Consider the following 21,229-nt stretch of genomic DNA (forward strand, 5'->3'; position numbering starts at 1 on the left):
AATAATTTGCGGCCAAGGCAGCTCATTGTTATTCCACCAGGATTGATGTTGGTCATTTACTCTCCTGGGGAGTTAAGTGCCCCTGTCATTCCTGAAGAGCGTAATTGGGAGGTTCCACAGGTCAGCGCCGGTGACAGTTTTCTCTTTTGATTAGTGTTAGAGTGATAACAAAACCTACAGGCTGGGTGATAGATGAGCATGTGCAGGTAGAGGCTCCAGGCAGAGGAGAGGAGGAGACCATCACACCTCCCCTCCTGTCCTGAACCAGGCACACCACCTTCTTTGTTCTCAGCAGCATCTTCAGACAGACAGACAGACAGACAGGGGCCATGGACACGGTGGCCACCCATCTATACCTGCGTTAGTTTCATCCAACTCGTGCCGTGTTGTCTGAGAAGTAGGACGTAATAAATAGCCAAGTGCACTGCCTGAGTAATCAGACAGATTATGGCTGGAAGCCTGATACCTAGGCTGGTGGTTACCACCTAGTCCTCTCAGCTCTTGGTGAGTAGATCTCCCAAAAGCGATTGTGTTGAAGAAATACAGCTTGCTGGCTCAGAGGTGAGAGCCCTCCATATTGCTTGGTGACCCGGACTTTCTCTGACTAGCCTGTCTCAGGTTTCTTATCAGCTCCACACACAGACACCTCTCCCACAGCTGTGAATCAGGGCCACAGTACACTTATCACTCCATCTGTTGGACAGCCTATTGCTTCCAACAGTTTTATTTCCTCTTCTTTCAGGAATAAAGGATAGGCTAAGATTAGCATGTTTGGGTATTAGGTGAGTGGATTGGCCAGAACAGACAAAAGGATGCTCAACAATAGAGAATTTGGTTTGAGGTGCTTATGTGCAAACTGGGGAAGGGAGGTAGTTGAGCAGGTGTATCTAAAGGTTAACAACAGCCTTTAAATACCTTTACAACTAATACATGTTGTCTTTTAAGATCATATGTAGACTTTTAAGTGTCTGTTTGCAAAACACTACCTTTGTCAATCATATTGTATCAATTACAGTTACTTGTGAAAAATAATTAAGTTTCCTCCTTTAGAAACACTAGGTAAATCTCCCTCTCTGTCTTCCTTAACCTCAATGACAAAATTAACTAAACAAGCGCTGTTATACGCAGTGACAATTAGATGGGACAGTGGTCAAATAAACCACCACGTCAAAAGGAAGAAGAAAAAAATTGGATGTGGTCAAGTGGAAATTCCATTAAGGCTTTGAATTAAAATGTGAAGACGTCCCACGTTACTGCCGAGTTGGCCGTTCGGGGCGCTGTAAATCTTGTGAATACCCTGAGGGCCGTGGGGGATACCATTTGAGTGATAATCAGCAGCCAGGGAACTGCTGATGAGGTCCTAATTCCTTTGTAACCTGTCTGCAAACAAACACAGAGACAGAAGGGAGGAGAGGGGGTGGGGACAGGGGACAGGGGACTTGAGGAAGACCGGGAGAGAGGAGAGTCTCGGTTTACTTCTAGTGATGCAGGGGCATGGAGAATACGGACAGTGCTGTTTGATTATTGTGGTCCTAGGAAGAGGCCTAGTTTTATGTTAGGCAAGTAAGGATGGTCTTTCTCATGGATTGTTAGACCTTTTATTATAGGCTGTCTAGCTACATTGATAATGCATTACCATTTAGTAGTTGGACTGATCCTTTCCATAGTCAGTCAACCATGCATGCATGTTGAGCTGACCCTGTACTTACAAAGACACCCTCTTTCCATCCACTAGATGAAAGCACCGGAGGGCAGTGATGACGATGATGATGACTTTGAAGAGGTGCCGGAGAAGGAGGGTTTTGAACCACACATTCCAGACCATCTACGGGAGGAGTACGGTGAGTTTGCTCAGCTGCAGAGCACCAGGGGCAGGTGCATACACAACAGGGTCACAGTCAAACAAACAGCAAGATAATAAAGGGACATCCCAGTAAGCTCTCACCCTCGCCTCAGGATATCACCGCACACACACATCACCAAATACTGATTGGACTGGTTCAGATAAACATGAGGAAGGTGCCAAAGAATGCCTCTAAAAGCTGGTTTGTTTGTAGAGTGATTGTTTAAAGCCCAACGTGTGCAATGTTGGTAAAGGTCATAGGTTAGGCCTCAGAGTGTGTCTGACCTAAGATGAGGCACGTTCCTGGCTGGTTTTAACTTCAGATGTTCAAAAGTACTTCAGCATTGAACTCAATTATCCAAACTGCTCGCTAATGGTAAGTAACATAATTGCTCATTTACCTGTGCAAAATCCCCTTATATGATTTATGACCGTTGTTCTATAAAATGTCTTCCATCGCTGACAGCAAACCGGTTTGTTCCAGTTCTATAACCAGAAGATCATTTTCCCAGTCTGTGTGATTACTAATGGTATCAATATTGATATATGGTTGCAAGGCTGTAACAAAACGGGCCATGCACAAAGGTCAGAGGTTGTCTGTAATGCAAGTGGATTATAACACCCTTGTCTCCAACTGACACTTTATGTCATAAAAGTTGACAAAGGGGCAATCTGCAACTGCTACATCAATTTGTTTTACTTTCAAGTTAGTGATATACACCCATTGATTCTTGAAGAATATAACTTAGTTCAATTGTCGTATTCCATCAGAACCCAAAATATAAGCTTGTCTTTTTTTTGTAAACAATGCAAACACTGTATAGCCTCAACATGGATGGTCAGTCCTTGCATCCGAAGCTCTGTCTATGGATTTGAGGGGTTACATTTCTCCAGCTCCATCACTCAGCTATTTGCCGCTTTGTTGTTGTTTGAACTGAAGATTTCCCGTTTTATACCAGCTGGCTAAAGAAGATCAAAGTGAATGGTTTCTGGACATCTTGTTTCAATAAACATTATATGCTCAGATTCAGCCTTAAATTCATGTTTTAGGTTCACATTACATTTTCCACCTAATTCCTCGTCATCACATTTTCAAATGAAACTGACCATGAATTAGATTTGTTGTCTGATTAGCCCTAAAACCGTCCTCCGCGTGTGTTGTCCAGTGATTGCATTATTTAATGTTCTGAAAGTGAATAGGAACCAGCCTACAAAAGTCTCCAGCATGGCCGGGCAGGCTGCTTTGAAGAGTGATCTATGTAGTGATTTGTAGAACCCAAGGAAAATTAACAATGCAATGCTGTTAATGAGCTCCTATTAGCCCAGCGCTGTAATTTACAACATCCACCTGGTCTCAGTCTCTCTGTAGGGGGCTAGACCACAGGGAGCGGGGAGGGAGATGGGAGGGAGAGAGCATCCTCCCTAGTCTCTGTAGGGGGCTAGACCACAGGGACAGACAGGGAGATGGGAGGGAGAGAGCATGCTTCCTAGTCTCTGTAGGGGGCTAGACCACAGGGAGTGGGGAGGGAGAGAGCATCCTCCCTAGCACAGCAAGGCTGAGGTGAACTCTCACACACACACTCATAAGTTTCTTTGTGACTTACATAAGGGATATTTCCTCATTGAATTGGAAGCAGTCCTGCTGTGGGTAAATAATTATGATTTGGTCCCAGAATGAATCTGGCAAAGTAGTATTTTTAGTGGTACTAAATGTGATGTATTTAGTACCCGTGTTTTGACTGGATCTCCATTGATTTTGGCTTAAGGACTTTAACGGCACATTGTAGATGTTTCTCCTGGCTGCTTTAGATGTTTTCTCAGATACCTCAGGGATGTGGTACACATGAAACTAGTCCAATGGAACAAGGCAAAATAAAGATTCAGTTTTAGGACAAAAATAATATTTGCAGCCCTGGTGTAATCAACAGTAAAAACATACAAAATAAAATACTATTTTAGAAAGAAAAAAAAGAAAGTAAAATACAGAGAATAGTTTGGTGAATATGCACTGTGTTTTCTCAATTTCATTTGAACTTATCAGACCAGTCTGTCAAATACGTCAACCCCAAAACGTGACGTTGACCCTCTTACTCTCTCACTCCTCTTTCTCTCTCACACTTTCTCTCACTCCTCTTTCTCTCTCACTCTTCTTTCTCTCTCACTTTCTCTCTCACTACTCTTTCTCTCGCACTCCTCTTTCTCTCTCACTCCTTTCTCTCTCACTCCTCCTTCTCTCACACTTTCTCTCACCCCTCTCTCTCTCTCTCTCTCACACCTCTTTCTCTCTCACTCCTCTTTCTCTATCCATTCTCTCCACTGCTCTTTTATCTATCCCTTTATCCCAGCAGTCCTGTCAGGACGTTATCTCTTTCTCAAATTTACATTTTAATTACAAGGCCTGCTGAACTCAGGAAAATCAATATAGCCACCATTGGCAGCACAGCGCCATGTCTCCCTGCTGCTAGACCTCTCTATTTGCTATTATTGATTTATCTCTTTAACACCTGCAACTTTATTGCTTCAGACAAATAGCTACCATTTTGGTCAATTTGAACAGAAAAAGAAAGGATTTGGTAGTATTTCACAATTCCTCAGATGGGGTTTTTGCACGGAACGATGCAAAGGGAGAGGCTTACGCCATGCAGAGAATGGGCTCTCTGAGGAGGAAGGAGACGTGCCTCTGACCAACATTACATTCTCTTTTATTCACCTTTCACCATTTGTGTAATTAATAATGTTTATTCATTCCAAAGGATTTTCTAATGTATCTGGTCTGTTACTAGGAGTGGAGATGAAGATGCGGTTAGATGCTTACACACATAGCTGTAAGGTAACTCCCACTTTGTCCTCTGTGAGGTAACAACTGCTTTTTAAACATTTTTAATTTATTTGTTTTAATAAGTTTAAGTTGTCCCAGTGTGGGGCTGGGGCAGGTGCGGCTTAGAGCGGAACTGTGATCTCTCTTCCAGCTTTAAGCTCAGTCTGACCCTCATAGAGCCCCTCCCTGCCCACCCAGGAGGCTAACGCACCGCGGCAGAGCCACTCCTCCACTCCACTCTGCCCTGGCCTTCACTTCATAACTGGCTTAGCATCACCTACAGCAGGGGTGGGCAACATCTCGAGGCTTCAGGGCCACATGGGGATTTAGAAAATCAACGGAGGGCCACACAGATGTTTTTATGATCAATTTGTTCTTGGAGAGGCTGTGGATGTTGACAATAAAAGCGTGTTTAAAAGGACAGTCGTATGTTTTCCAAGAGGCTAGGGAAATAAATAGCTGTCCCACAAGACTATTTTAGCTGAGCAGTGAGCACACAGCACTAAAGCAGTAGAATGTGTTTGATAAATCCGTACATATAAAAAGTATTTGGAAGTCCTTGACGTAATATGTAATGTATGGACACACTACTCTGCTGGTTATTCCAGGTTTGGAGCCATCCCCATCTACCTCTGTGGCCAGTAAGAAGCCAGTCCAGCCTCCAGTGAAGTGTCCTGCACCAGGAACCTCTCACACCTTCTCCAGACCCAGGAAGAGAGCCACGGACGAGGAGCAGGATCCCACCTGTGCAGCCGCCACACTCCGCCTCTTCAAGCAACGCCTCCTACCCCAGGCACCTAGCACCAGGTGACCCCTCCCTGCTTTACTTCATAACTCTTGATGTTTATTGCACTATCCTGTTCTATTTCAACTCCATTGTATCGTTCCACATGAATTGGGATTTGGGACGGCTACTTTGGAAATATGTCTGTCACAACCAAAGAAAAGAACCACAGCCTCAACCACTTGTAAGTGCTGTTTTCCATCTCTCTCTAGCTCTGCAGCAGGAGGTCATGTGGACCCCACAGACCAGGCTAGTGACCCCAGTGAGGAGAGGGACAAAGCTCCAGTCATCCCCTTTGGTCTGGACCTCTACTACTGGGGAGAGGAGCAACCCACTGCAGGCAAAATCATCAAGTACATACAGACTCACAACTTCGTCAATGACTAGCATGTTTTATTGAGAATACATTGAAATGGTTCAACTACAGCACAGAACTTAACTTTTCAAGTTTTCATTGGCGTTGATATGGCCACTAGAGAGCACTGTTGTATGTTCAGAGGCACTGTAAAGCTGTTATTAGAGATAAACAGTGTTATGAGTTATGAAAAGAGACTCTCCCATAATACTTCCAACTAAATTCTCAGCTAATAGCTATAACATTGCTACAGATTGATATTAATAAAGAGCCGGTCAGTGTAAATGGACAGTTCTTCACACCCCTCCCTCTATCCTGGTGTCCAGGAATAGCTCCCAGCACCAGTTCTGGGTTCCCAACGAGGTAGAGGAGGAGGTGGAGAATAAGGAACTGGCTGCCCAGATGAAGTCCAGGTACATCACGTTCGCTGGTCGCTTCCAGCCCGTCAAGCACAGGTGCAAAGCCCCCATGCACAACGGAGCCCTCTGTGAACGCCAGGACCGAGTCAAGGTGAGCGTTTAAGTTTTTGGTGAAAGTATTACAACTGTCATTGTAATTTCTATTTTTGTGTGTGTATATATATATATATATATATATATATATATACAGTCGTGGTCAAAAGCTTTGAGATTGACACAAGTATTGGTCTTCACAAAGAAGATATATTTTTATCAGATGTTACTATGGTATACTGAAGTATAATTACAAGCATTCCATAAGTGTCAAAGGCTTTTATTGACAATTACATTAAGTTTATGCAAAGAGTCAATATTTGCAGTGTTGACCCTTCTTTTTCAAGACCTCTGCAATCCGCCCTGGCATGCTGTCAATTAACTTCTGGGCCACATCCTGACTGACGGCAGCCCATTCTTGCATAATCAATGCTTTGAGTTTGTCAGAATTTGTGGGTTTTTGTTTGTCCACCCGCCTCTTGAGGATCGACCACAAGTTCTCAATGGGATTAAGGTCTGGGGAGTTTCCTGGCCATGGACCCAAAATTTCGATGTTTTGTTCCCCGAACAACTTAGTTATCACTTTTGCCTTATGGTAAGGTACTCCATCATGCTGGAAAAGGCATTGGTCGTCACCAAACTGTTCTTGGATGGTTGGGAGAAGTTGCTCTCGGAGGATGTGTTGGTAACATTCTTTATTCATGGCTGTGTTCTTAGGCAAAATTGTGAGTGAGCCCACTCCCTTGGCTGAGAAGCAACCCCACACATGAATGGTCTCAGGATGCTTTACTGTTGACATGACACAGGACTGATGGTAGCACTCACCTTGTCTTCTCCGGACAAGGTGTTTTCCGGATGCCCCAAACAATCGGAAAGGGGATTCATCAGAGAAAATGACTTTACCCCAGTCCTCAGCAGTCCAATCCCTGTACCTTTTGCAGAATATCAGTCTGTCCCTGATGTTTTTCCTGGAGAGAAGTGGCTTCTTTGCTGCCCTTCTTGACACCAGGCCATCCTCCAAAAGTCTTCGTCTCACTGTGCGTACAGATGCACTCACACCTGCTTGTGCCATTCCTGAGCAAGCTCTGCACTGGTGGTGCCCCGATCCCGCATCTGAATCAACTTTAGGAGACGGTCCTGGCGCTTGCTGGACTTTCTTGGGCGCCCTGACGCCTTCTTCACAACAATTGAACCTCTCTCCTTGAAGTTCTTGATGATCCGATAAATGGTTGATTTAGGTGCAATCTTACTAGCAGCAATATCCTTGCCTGTGAAGCCCTTTTTGTGCAAAGCAATGATGACGGCACGTGTTTCCTTGCAGGTAACCATGGTTAACAGAGGAAGAACAATGATTTCAAGCACCACCCTCCTTTTCAAATCAAATTTTATTGGCCACATGCGCCGAATACAACAGGTGCAGACATTACAGTGAAATGCTTACTTACAGCCCTTAACCAACAGTGCATTTATTTTTAATAAAAAAAAGTAAAATAAAACCACAACAAAAAAGTGTTGAGAAAAAAAGAGCAGAAGTACCAGGCGGTGATGCAACCAGTCAGGATGCTCTCGATGGTGCAGCTGTATAATTTTTTGAGGATCTGAGGACCCATGCCAAATCTTTTCAGTCTCCTGAGGGGGAATAGGCTTTGTCGTGCCCTCTTCACGACTGTCTTGGTGTGTTTGGACCATGATAGTTTGTTGGTGATGTGGACACCAAGGAACTTGAAGCTCTCAACCTGTTCCACTACAGCCCCGTCGATGAGAATGGGGATGTGCTCAGTCCTCTTTTTTTTCCTGTAGTCCACAATCATCTCCTTTGTCTTGGTCAGGTTGAGGGAGAGGTTGTTATCCTGGCACCACACGGCCAGGTCTCTGACCTCCTCCCTATAGCCTGTCTCATCGTTGTCGGTGATCAGGCCTACCACTGTTGTGTCGTCGGCAAACTTAATGATGGTGTTGGAGTCGTGCCTGGCCATGCAGTCATGGGTGAACAGGGAGTACAGGAGGGGACTGAGCACGCACCCCTGAGGGGCCCCTGTGTTGAGGATCAGTGTGGCAGATGTGTTGTTACCAACCCTTACCACCTGGGTGCGGCCCGTCAGGAAGTCCAGGATCCAGTTGCAGAGGGAGGTGTTTAGTCCCAGGATCCTTAGCTTAGTGATGAGCTTTGAGGGCACTATGGTGTTGAATGCTGAGCTGTAGTCAATGTATAGCATTCTCACGTAGGTGTTCCTCTTGTCCAGGTGGGAAAGGGCAGTGTGGAGTGCAATAGAGATTGCATCATCTGTGGATCTGTTGGGGCGGTATGCAAATTGGAGTGGGTCTAGGGTTTCTGGGATAATGGTGTTGATGTGAGCCATGACCAGCCTTTCAAAGCATGTCAGTGCTACGGGTCAGTAGTCATTTAGGCAGGTTATCTTAGTGACCTTGGGCACGGGGACTATGGTGGTCTGCTTGAAACATGTTGGTATTACAGACTCAGTCAGGGACATGTTGAAAATGTCAGTGAAGACACTTGCCAGTTGGTCAGCACATGCTCGGAGCACACGTCCTGGTAATCCGTCTGGCCCTGCGGCCTTGTGAATGTTGACCTGCTTAAAAGTCTTACTCACATCGGCTACGGAGAGCGTGATCACATAGTCATCCGGAACAGCTGGTGCTCTCATGCATGCTTCAGTGTTGCTTGCCTCGAAGCGAGCATAGAAGTGGTTTAGCTCGTCTGAAAGTCTTGTGTCACTGGGCAGCTCGCGGCTGTGCTTCCCTTTGTAGTCTGTAATAGTTTTCAAGCCCTGCCACATCCGACGAGCCTCAGAGCCGGTGTAGTACGATTCAATCTTAGTCCTGTATTGACTTTTAAAGCTTCCAGTCTGTTATTCTAACTCAATCAGCATGACAGAGTGATCTCCAGCCTTGTCCTCGTCAACACTCTCACCTGTGTTAACAAGAGAATCACTGACATGATGGCAGCTGGTCCTTTTGTGGCAGGGCTGAAATGCAGTGGAATTTTTTGGGGGGGATTAAGTTCATTTTCATGGCAAACAGGGACTTTGCAATTAATTGCAATTCATCTGATCACTCTTCATGACATTCTGGAGTATATGCAAATTTCCATCATCAAAACTGAGGCAGCAGACTTTGTGAAAATTAGTATTTGTGTCATTCTCAAAACTTTTGACCACGATTGTATATATAAATTATATTCTTTTTTTTGTATATATTCTACAAATAATAATTTTACACATACAGGTAAGTGAAGCTTTGCAGTTAGGCAGAATTAGAGTGAAAGTGACGTGTAGAGGATCGTTGTTGTTGATGTGGCCAGGAATGTTGTCTGATTCCCATAGTGTCCTTTCCATGGGCTGATCATCCCACGAGACGAGCTGGGAAAACCCACCAACCCAGAGGACGCTGTGCGGCTGGAGAAAGAGGAGTGGAAACGCAGAGAGAACCAGCCTGGTGAGGGACATAGGATGGGTCCTATTAGATACTTCAATTCCAAAAAACTACAACTGAAAAAACCCTTTGTATAATTCTCTAGCTCACAGCGGTCAGTAAGATGGCACTAAGCAATATGCAAAAAAATCTGATGGTGTTGATAGGTTCCCTTTCATAAAGGTCTTACTAATATCTGCCCTGTGCAGTAGCAGCTCTCTCTGGTCTAGTCTGTGGTAAAGAAGGAGAGATAATGGAAGCACTTCCTGCGTCTGACTCCTCCCTCAGAACTCTCCATCACTCCCAGTCCCAGCCTCCCTCAGAACTGTCCATCACTCCCATCCCATCACACATTGACAGGAGTAAGACGGCACCAGAGTCAGGGAGCCAGGGGGACCACAGCACGGGGATGAGGAAAAGATGAATTGATGGAATCACAGTCATCATCAATACCCCTGATAATGTGCTGTGCTGCTGTGTCTGGCTCTGGGCTCTCTCTTTCTCTCTCCTGGAGGCTGCACTAAAAGCCAATTAAGGGTGTGTTGGCTGCTGCCAGCGGGGCGTCGGATGTGCTTTCTCTGCCTGCAGTCACTTGTTAACAAACAGGTATCGGGGCCAGCTGACTCGGGCGGCCGCTGGCCACTGGCTTGTGAAATAGCATCTTTTGTAACTAACTACGCTATTGATCCCCCACTCCGTCAGCCCTGTAGACCCATCCAGACACTGCCACACAGTATGTCTTTGGCTCTATGGCCACAGTGGCTCAGCTCAGTACAGCAGCAAGCCGGCCCGTCAGGCCACCCACCAGCCCACCCGCTCTATAAGGACCTGCAGAGGTCCATCAATCCTCTCTGCCTGCCTGGTCACTCCACTCACTCTCATAGGGGACTATTGATTTTTCCTCTTAACGCCCTCATAGTTTCTTAGTGTGGCTCCACACGCTCATAGGTTGTTTTAGATTCTATATGAAGTAACCGATGTCAGGGTCTCTGACTGTTGTCAGGCAGTAACAGAGATAGACCCTGGCTTGTAGACATTGCAGCACTTTTATCTTTCGATGCCAATTCTATCCTTAATATTAACTCCATTGTCTAACCATTCCATACTCTCAAAATAGGTTTGGCCAGGCTATGATAGATGATCAAGTTAACGCTGTTACAATTGCATGTTGAAGATGTCTGAGAGAAACAGTTACGGTTCATGATCAGTCTTTGCACATTAAGGTATAAGTAGATTTTAATTAGAGTTCCCAATTATAGTCATGACAATTAGTTAATTTGCCATGTGGCTCACGATGGCTCACACTGAATTTAGCAATATAGTTAGCCAGAATATTTGATTAATGATACTCCAGGCTTGTATTGAGGAGTTATTTCAACACAGTTATTATAGCAGCTATTTCCCCACTCTAAAACCACTAGGTTATCCCCTTGAAATTACATTTACATCAGCGAAGTCGTTCAAAAAGCACAGTCTCAAACAGTGTATGTTTTTTGTGTGATTACGGTAGCGTAAGCGCAGGGTACCTCAACCGTCTGTAGGTCCAGGCCAGGGCTACTCCCGAGGCTCTGTCTGTGTGGAGTGTCAGTCCAGGCTCCCAACTGCCTGTGTGGTGGTGTGTGTGTGTGCGTATGGAGTGTCTGTGGTGGGTGGACGACCACAGCTGGAGTGGATGCGAGGCTGTTGACAGAGAAAAGGCCCCTGCTGCAGGGGCTTCAGACAGCTTAACTTAATAAGGGTTCTCCTTCTCCCATCCTGGGGATGGGAATGAAAGCACACAAAAGGCAGGACTTAACCACAGAGGGATCACAGGGCTCATGTAATAGGGGGCTTTCACCATCCCTTCCCAGGGGAGACGAACACCCCCCCCACCACACAATTAATTTGTAACTAAAATTGGTGCCCCTTTTTTACAGGCTCTCACATGTCGCTCTCAGGGGTGATTGAGGTGAGCCCTAACGCGGGGGGGCAAAATACCAAACATTTTTTCAATTATTTTCTCGTTTGTTGTCGTTATGAGGCTGAGTTGATGGTGCAGTTAACCTATTCCATCAAGGTCAGACGTAGCTTTGGAGTGGACCATCACAGCCATGATTAATCCCTCAAACCATCACCATCCTCCTGTAGGACCTTGGAACACATAGTGTCTGTTTGGGCCCTGGGCTGGCAGCATGTCTCTGACGCAGCCTCTTAGAGCCTCATCAGGTCTTCAACACTGTGTTGTCTGTAGGAGGCATTTTAACATTGACCTTTATTTAAAACCAGAATCCAGTATTTCTATTTGGTTGTCTTTTCAATGTGTCCTGTATTTCAATGTTTGGACATGCTCGTCTTCCGGTCCATCCAAGTGTTGCAGTAAATGGATGTTCATGTAATGTTTAGGTCTGAGTGTCTACCGTCTGCAGACTACACACCATGTTTAGGTCTGGTAATGCTCCTTTCTTTGATTGTTTAGACTGGCGGGACCCTGAGTTGATGAGGGACATAGAGCTTGCCACTGGGGAGGACCTGGGGTCCTCCAAAACCTTTGGGAAGGGCAAGAAATGCAAGGGGAAGGGCAAGAAGAAGAAGTACCCCAACCTCAGTGATCTGAAGAAGAGTGTCAACACTTCACGCTCCAGACTAGAGAGGAAGGTTTTCAACCCGTAAGTACTGCAACAAGTGTCTGTCTCGTGTCTTTAACACAGATCAAGTAGTACCCCACATCACAAGTCATCCCCAACACAATGGATGCATGATGACCTTACACTCACTAGACGGTGGGTGTTTAATAGATGTCATGATAGATGTATTATTTAAAAATATGTACTGTAACCTTGTTGCACTTGGCTTCATCGTCCCATGCGTAACTCTTTACTTGTTCATGTACTGTATAGTTTCAAATTCCCATGTGCATTTGAGAGGATTAATGATTATTCAAAACTCACCTTAACACTTACTGTAGGATAACTGGTGTTCATGATAGGACGTATCCATTATTAAACACCAGTCATTCTAAACCTTTCCTACTTTCTTTTTCAGGAGCTCCATGAGGCGAGTGACAGATGTCATGAATAAAATGGACAAATTGAAACACGCAAAGTTTGCAAACCAATTTAATTATGCACTGAATTAACAGGAAGTTGAGGAGGCCAGTGGATTTTGTGGCAGAAATATAATCCTCATCTACATGTACTGGTAGAAATGACTATGGAAATGTCTACTACATTCACACGCACATCTCATTTCCATGTAACAAGATAATGTTGAATTACCTCACATTTATGCTTTCTATTTTGTAAAAGAACAAAAAATGTTTTTATATGTTTTTATGAAATAATTTGTCAAATAATGTTATTTGTTGATTTATGTGTAACATAAGGGAAAATGCAGTGGCAATCTTTGTCACCAGTTAGCTATTTACACTTAATGTAGTCTACCCTTGTAATTTTCAATGGCAGAACTCTCAGAACTCTTTTTACAGCTTTTTGCACTGTAACTATTTTTCCAATATCTCTTTTCTAATTATCACAACCATTGAGTGCTTAATGTATCAATGCTATTATGTGGAAGTGGTAACCGAAATTGAAACCGTTGTGGATGACAGGCAGCTTTTAACCAATGTTGCTCTTGACTCCCATACAGTCCTGTGTCTGAGTTTGAAAGCACTGTAGGGGCTTATAGAAACTTCTATAGGTTGCCAATAGCTGCTCTGCATCAGCCCTCTCTGGAGTGAGAGAGAAAGACAGCCTATTCACCTCACATAATATCTTATATATTTGCTTATAATATTTTTTCTCTGATATGTAGTAGTAGTATGTTGATGATAGTGAATGTTCTTGTGTTGGATTAGTGAATGTTGATTGCAAGGAGGGATATCTTCAGGCTCTGTTGTTGGGCTATTTTGGTTCAGGCAGGCAGCAATTGGGCAGGTGGGAGACATTAAAAAGTGAATGTTGAGCTTTGATTGGTCAGGGTACTGTCTACTAGTCATTGGGAGCACATTAAGCTGATTGGTTGCACATAAGCTATGGTTCTTTAATATTGAAACCGTATTTTACAAACCCGGGATAAAGGTTTACCTCATTCAGTCCACTGTGCCAGCTGCTGAAGTATTATTTGATGAGCCCCAACTTGAGCCTTTTTTTTCTATTTGGGCTTGTCACAGCGAATTTGCTTGCATTATTGTTTACATAACATCTGAAAATCTACTTTATAAAAATGTTAAAAATAAGAATCCCCTTCTAGCTCCCTACATCACTGGAAAGTTACCCAGGGATTCAACATGCGGCTGGAATGTCATATTTTTAATGACCGAGCGAGTGTCTGCTTGAGTCATGCATTTCAAAACAAGAATTTCCTGGTAAAATAATCATAATAATAACCTACAAATTCATAGATATTGTTTTACTCTTTTAGATGTTTTGTTTAGCTTATGTCTACGTTCACTAGTAGGTATATCTATGCTAATTGTCATGTTATTATTACATAAAATAACTGATATCAATATCCTGTCGTTAATATTATTTAACATAATAATTACACTATTGCCTATGAGACCATTCAAACGAAAGTAATAATTTTTTTGGCACAAATGTCGCGCAGTGCGGAGTCCACTGCAATGGGAAATCCAAATTAATTTAATGATTTGACTGCAAAACGTGTCGAATATAATATTTACATAACCTTTTTTGTCCAACATAATGCTCCAAGACTCGGACTTGATGAAAACAGCTGGCAGAACAAATAAATACCCTCCATTTGGCTATGCTACTTTCTGCAACGGTCGGGTATGTGCGGCCCAATTTCAATGCACCCCATGCACTAAATAATGCCGCCATCTTTACATTTGTTTTAGACTATCTACAAAGGCTATACCAGGCTACGTCGTATCATGCTTTTACGTTTGGCCATACCTGCATGTGAAATTCTAGAATGATTCCAGGAGCATGTTCCATCATTGCTGGCATGTGCCATTTCATCACCATTTTGGAGAATCGGTTAGGGACAGACCACAGACTATTCCTATCCGAAGCGAAGTAGTAATCAGGTCTAAAATAATATAAATAAATGCTGTATCCTCACAAATTCAATAAAACTATACTTTCAAATATTGTAGAATAGACTTATAACTTGCATCGATCGCGCAAAACTTGCACAATTGACTGGATAGTTTTTGCACTTTTAAAGTAGCCCTAGGCCTATTCAAATGCACCTCCTTATCACAGACGGCAAAAACATTTGAAAAAGTTGCTGAAACACAATGTATTTTGTTAGGCATCTAATAATTAACTCCTTCAAATATTCCATAGCCTACATTATGTTTTACGCACAAGCACATTAGGCTATCGGGAATTTGGCATACAGTTCTTCCACAATGAAACATGGTTTCTCTTATTAGTTTTAAAGTCAAAACCCCTCTTAGAAAGGGCATGTCTGAGAAGACAGTCTGCAGCCTATAATGTTGTGAAACAAGTTGGTGTTTAAATTACCAATGATTGTTTTTCCTCATCAATAATCGATTCAGGGAGCCGTTGTCAAATGTCTTATTAATAATTCCCCAAATCAGTAAATCCAAGAAGATACATGCTGAATACAATTGTAGACCTAAACACCATAGGCATATGCAACGGGTGCAATAGCCAATAACATACTATTTTGGGGTAAGTTAATTCAATTAATAAAAGTTAGGCTATAGAAATGAGCCATGACGGATCCAGCAATAGGCATATGGGCTATGTATTTTTCAAAATCTCCTATATTTTTTCCGCGCAAGAGTGTTATAAAGTTATAGTTTTAAAGTTATGTTTTTTTTGTTGGAAGAAAATACAACATATGGCCTAATAACATCGGGTGGCAAAAAAATAATAACTGGAGTTAACCATTTCATTAAAGAAGGGTGAAAAGACGCTATATTCAGTTCCAAAATGTCCTTTAATTTGGTGTAAAGGAAAAAATAATAATTTGACTGATAAGAAAGAAGATATTATTTATTTAATATTCATATTAAAGTAGCTTATTCGTTAGTAAATGATAACCTATTGTTTTATTGTTTTACTTTGTCTTAGACTATAAAAGACGAATCCAGATGAAATGAGCATTCATTAGAGACAAATATTCTCAGGTAGATTAACTATAGGCCTATATAATAAATTAATAGGGAAAACTTATATGAAAACAATCATATTTAACTTTCACAGTTTAGTTACACAGTAATTACAATATGTCCAGATGTAAATGAACGATATTGATATGCGTCATGTAGGCCTATTTTTTTCAACTCTAATATTTATTAACTGCATTCGAAATTAGAAGCTAGACATATATTTGTCAACATCTGTATGTACATTTTGACCCCGAGTATTCACATTCTATCAAAATGAAAACAAAAGTCAAATACAACAAAATCTTATTTCCTTGGTAAAGGTAGATTTTCTTCGAGCACTTGTCCTTGACGAAACAACATGAAATGTTCTGAGTTCTTCACATATACAGCAAGTGCATTTTAGAAGTCTTTAGTTAAGGGCATGTCTTTAGTTCTCTAATACCATACGTGTAATATGGTTATTAAATTCATACCTCATTGGAGTCAATTATTTTGATAATATCGGTGCATTTTAGACGCCTCCGAAAACATGATGTTTGGGCGCAAAAACCTATACGTATCTCCATATCTTTACAGGTGGGAAGTGTAAAACGCAGGTGCTCCGTAAGTCTGAGATCCTAACATGAAAGGTGACAGTACCGCATGACTTGGCAGAAAGGGTAATTGGGTGGTGCAGACTAGCCCGCCTGGTCCGTGACCTGGGTAGCCCGTGTGCATTGACAGATGGCTCATGGGAGGAGACTGGCTGAGTGGACTCAGGCTCCCTAGTCCATTGCCGTTCTGGCCCCCGCCTGTCGGGGCGCTGGTGTCTGCGCCAGGGTTTTGTTTCTTCCACTTGGTCCGTCGGTTCTGGAACCAGATTTTGACTTGGGTTTCAGTCAAACTGAGTGACAGTGCCAAATTGAGCCTCTCACACACGGAGAGGTATCGGGTGGACTTGAATTTGTTCTCCAGTGCAACAAGTTGTTCGTAAGTGAATGCTGTCCTTGCCCTTCGGGGCTTACCCGACTTTGAATCGGAGCCAGAGCGCTTTCTCTTCGGCTTTCCTTGATTACTTTGTCCATTCGACCCTGACTGTTGAGTTTGCTGTTCGCCAGGACTTCTTGGGCTCTTGCTCGCCTGGTCGTCGTCATCATGGTGTCCAAGTTCCCCCTCTGCGTTTCCAGTTAGGGCGCTGCTGCTCTCCTCACTACACACGTCATCCTGCATCTCGCTGTCAGAGTGGGAGCCTCTTTTGAAATCATTCTCGCATTCGTCGGATCTGTAGGCACACATGAACCCCTCCTCTGCAAAGAAAAAAATACATGCCATTGAGTCATAAAAAAAAAAAATCACATTAAGTCCAAGTCATTTAGACTGACAATATTCAATAACTTTACAAAGACTATATTGACTAGCCTAATTAACATAAGATTTGCTCAAGAAAATATGAAGTGATGAAAAATAATGCCAGCTAATGGATAACCTTTAACCTCCATAAATCACTTTTTAGGAAGGTGAGGATAAAGGTTGTTTTATCTCCACGCTGTGTATTTATGTAACCGAGCCTAATCCTGTATCAATAGCGTAAGGATGTATTACTGTTGGCCTAAATAATACGCTGCGTAAAATTTGGAAAGGACACAAACATCGTAATTCATGTTATCAATTGTATGTTAAGCTAACAATGAAATAGTGAAAACAGCTTTTGATATGGTCTACTTTCAGACACCTTTAAGAAAAATACTTGAGGAGGGCTAATCATTTTGGAAAATATTTAATATAATTTTGTAGCCCATATACGCTAAATATTCTAACATTGAATACATTTTCAAAATCCATTTACGTTATTGTGGAGTGGGTAACAGGTGCGCTACCTCGCTTTATTAGCTGGGTGCTCTGCCATATGTAAGCTATACAAATAGAGTCGCACTCTCTCTATATATATATAAACTCCCAGTAATTTATTGGGTAAAAATATGTGACATTGACTTCAAATGAAATCCCAAATTCAAGAACATTGGGAAAAGGCAGAATAACATTTTTGTAGGCTAATGCGTTTCGGCAGTTATGCCTTCATCAGAGCATCAAGAGATGTGCCAAAGCAATTGTTTTTATGCAGGTGCCTATGGGATTTTTAGCCTACAAATGCCCACGCCTGTGTGAGGGCGGGGTTTGCATAGTGGTATTCAAAACATTACTCAACAAACAATTGTTACAATTTATAGGCCTATACAAATACAAATATACAAATGCACAGATCAGCAGAATAAACTCGACAAAGAGCTTTTAAGTATCATGATGACATGTAGGAAATGTGAGATATGGTGGCTCAATTCGTTACTTCCTACAGCGCAATAAAGCCTGCAAAAATAGATGCTTTGGGGTCTGAAAAATAGACATCTGGATATAACGATTTTGATCGAATTCAGGAAAATATAGCCTACATGAGCGTGCATTCCAATGACAGCGCAGCCATATAGTCTACAAGTATGGCTGAATAAGAAATGATCGTTTAGACCTCGAGGATGCATGGTATTTAATCTATCAAGTCATTTACATTAGGCCTAAATTATTCAATAAGGTTTGTCAAACCTTTAAGGTTTGTTTGGTTCGATTTTAAGAGATGCAAGTTAAATAAATAAAGTCTCAATTATTTTCAGGAGTACCCCACAACATTCAAGTGCAGGCCACTTTTACGCACAAGCACCATCTTATGACAACAAAACAGTGCAAAATATGAACATAAAATAAAACTAATATTTGCATTAGCCTACTTACTTTTATTATTATTATTATTATTTACTTTTGAATTATTTAATCAATACTCATACATATCATGGGATTCATTTTCCCGTCAAGGCCTGCGCATCTTCAGCATTCTTTGTTGACACAATTTTGTCAATTTACTAAAGCCTGTTCATGTGATCGTCTACGGTTGGCTTTTGAAAAGGGTTTTAATGTTTATATTGGCAGCATAAACAATATCTCACTAATCCACATCATGTCTTCATGTTCAACTATTTTTATATAATATTAAGAACAATGTTTTTTTTTGTCTGTTGGTTTGTTAAGTTTGTCTATTTTTTAACCAGGTAGTCCATAACTAATCACCCCGACAACATGATAACCGTAGTGTCCTCTCCTTTGACTAGGTTAGGTTATATTTAAATGCGTAGCCATTAAAGTGGTTACGGAGATCAATGTAGGCGTATCTAATTAATGAAATAATTGTTCCCTTTATTTCGTTGAAAAAATGACAGTGGGGGTGATGTGTTTATCTTATAGCAGCAGAGACAATCTTAATCGAGTGTCTTTTTTCTGGGATCAATATCTACCCTAATAAGTATAATAGGTTTTAATCGTGTAATTATCCGAATTTTGACCCTATAATTTAGTTGTTGAAGGAGTCAGGCAAGCTGCCTGAAAGAGATATACTCAATTCGATAATAGGATATCGACCTAGCCGCGTTCTGCATGCCACTCTGGGGCGATTTTCGCCATTATCCTGCTGCATCTTTAACCTCGCAAAGCACCTTTAATTAAACGTAATCGAAGGGTTTTAATTGTTTTTTCTTTAGATATTACAAGCATTTTTTTCTCTGGGGTAGCCTAAGGGACTGGGTGCATGGATGGAATATTACATATCCTGTAACCTAACCTCAGATATTATCATATTTATTTCTGAGTCAAAACTTATTTGAGCGGAAAAAAACGTTCCAGAATATAGAATACAAAGTTAGATGTGAAAAATACAAACTTTGGGACTCCTGGATCTAAAACAATTTGCCGGTCCCTCTAGCTTCTAAGACATAGGCTAGTGCTAGTCTATAAGGCAAACACTCATCAAGTTCTCTGTCTCGTTATGATCGACACAAATAGGCTTGACATGGTTTTTACAAGAATGTCACATATGTCAGTAGGCTAATTGAGCAACTTCCTAAGACATCTATGTAGCCAACAAGAACCAAATGTAGTCTACCTTAGATGTCTATTTCAAATCTGATTTTTCAGAGATATGCATAGGCCTACAGCATAACAACAACACTGTTAGAAAACAAAATATACAAAAAACGAAAGATAAAAAAATAAACTTACTTAGTCCTGTAGATTTTTTACATGTGTCATAGTCGTCTGCATAAGACTTCTGCTCTACATCATGATTCGAGTCATCACCTCCACGGTTCTCTGTCCCGAAGGCGAATTCGCTGCCTGTTCGGTTAGGATTAGGCTTTTTGCTCGTAAACTTATTTGGGTCCAAAATGTCCAAAACCGAAAATGAAGTGGTCCGGTGAAGCATTGGCATTGCTACTGGAGCCGGTTCTTGAAGTGGAGAGTTGTTTCGACTGTCCGCTTGCAGTATGTCTCTACCCCCGGGGCAGGAAAACACCGACAGTGCGTTGGCAGCGAGCCGCTTCTCGCCGTGATTGTCCATGCTTTCCGGAGCGGCCACGACGATCACAGCTGTTTGGGCAGTCACACCGGACGCCGGCGGAGCAGCGACTGAGACGTCTCCCACCTGAACCTTTTCCCTGTTCATGATTTCCCTATCAGAGCTTTAGCACCAAGACAGTCAATTTAAGATTCTCTTACAACCGAAGAAGACATAATAGCCCATGCAATTTGAGAAAAGTAGGCTATAATGTCTGGAGCAGTATTCCTGCACAGCTTGCGTTGCCAGAACCCCTCTACGGCTGCACTGCTCTGGTCTTTGTTACACACGGCTGACAACCAGGAGGTGATGGTTCACTGTTGGATGTTGGTCTCCCTTGCTCAACTCCTTTTTAGGGTTTGAACCATCCCCTCAGGACCCTCCAACGTTTATGTCATCCACGCACACCTCGCTCTCCCTCCCACCCTCGTTTAGTCGTCGCCAAAATTTAGACACAAGCTACGCCTTATTTATGCATTCATATTCAACTGTGGGTTGTAATTGGCTACAAATGAATCCCATGCCTCTAATAGCCTATTATCTCCGTCTTCGCGCGTGAGGGGTAACAGTGGAGCACATAGAGTGAGGGATGATACGGTTCCTGATGTACTCTATTTCAACTGAACTCCTGAACTGCATGGAAAGGCTCTAAATATGAATATTTTTACTTCCTCCTCGCCTATATTGGCCACTTTGAGGTTGTGACATTGATTGTTTTATTTCCAAGATCATAAGGCCATGATCTAACTTTTCCTCAGTATTCAGTGATCAAATGCAAGTTAAGGTTTTCAATGTAAAATCGGTAAAAAAAATATCAAAGTCTAGGGAAGGCTATTATTATTATTATTATTATTATTATTAGGCTTATTGTTATTAGGGGATTATTGTTAGATGAGAAAGTTCAGATGAGAAAGATTCGTTATCTTTAATGCAAATTAAAGTGCACTTTCCAAAACTCAATTATGCATTGAATAAACTCAGTAATAGCCCTTTCAGTGAAATATTGATTTCTAATCTGAGATGCCATTATTATGCCAGAACAATAATAG

At 42.2% G+C, this 21,229-nt stretch overlaps 2 protein-coding genes across 4 annotated transcripts in view; one reads left to right on the forward strand and one right to left on the reverse strand.

Moving 5' to 3' along the window:
• Positions 1-13,630, forward strand: part of uvssa (UV-stimulated scaffold protein A) — a 27,527-nt gene extending 13,897 nt beyond the window's left edge. For all 3 annotated transcript variants that reach the window (XM_041903519.2, XM_041903502.2, XM_041903511.2), the window contains exons 8-14: positions 1,736-1,841; positions 5,270-5,468; positions 5,658-5,798; positions 6,127-6,310; positions 9,597-9,708; positions 12,140-12,329; positions 12,706-13,630. In XM_041903519.2, coding sequence (XP_041759453.1) covers positions 1,736-1,841; positions 5,270-5,468; positions 5,658-5,798; positions 6,127-6,310; positions 9,597-9,708; positions 12,140-12,329; positions 12,706-12,799 — 1,026 coding nt within the window. In that variant the 3' untranslated portion in view covers positions 12,800-13,630. The remainder of the gene's footprint in view (positions 1-1,735; positions 1,842-5,269; positions 5,469-5,657; positions 5,799-6,126; positions 6,311-9,596; positions 9,709-12,139; positions 12,330-12,705) is intronic.
• On the reverse strand, positions 13,186-20,595 carry nkx1.2lb (NK1 transcription factor related 2-like,b). The gene is made up of 2 exons (XM_041903531.1): positions 19,847-20,595; positions 13,186-17,055 (listed from the first exon to the last, which is right to left on the reverse strand). The coding sequence occupies exons 1-2, from the start codon at positions 20,286-20,288 to the stop codon at positions 16,340-16,342; spliced, it is 1,158 nt and encodes a 385-aa protein (XP_041759465.1). The 5' UTR covers positions 20,289-20,595; the 3' UTR covers positions 13,186-16,339.
• Between the last annotated feature and the right edge of the window lie 634 nt (positions 20,596-21,229).

The sequence above is a fragment of the Coregonus clupeaformis genome, chromosome 2 (genome assembly GCF_020615455.1).
Source record: "Coregonus clupeaformis isolate EN_2021a chromosome 2, ASM2061545v1, whole genome shotgun sequence".
NCBI classification, from domain to species: domain Eukaryota; kingdom Metazoa; phylum Chordata; class Actinopteri; order Salmoniformes; family Salmonidae; genus Coregonus; species Coregonus clupeaformis.

Coding starts and splice junctions, on each gene's coding strand:
- nkx1.2lb (XM_041903531.1), bottom strand. CDS start 20,288: ATGAACAGGGAAAAGGTTCAGGTGGGAGACGTCTCAGTCGCTGCTCCG. Junction 17,056..19,846: donor TAAAAAATCTACAGGACTAA/GTAAGTTTATTT, acceptor TTTTCTTTGCAG/AGGAGGGGTTCATGTGTGCC.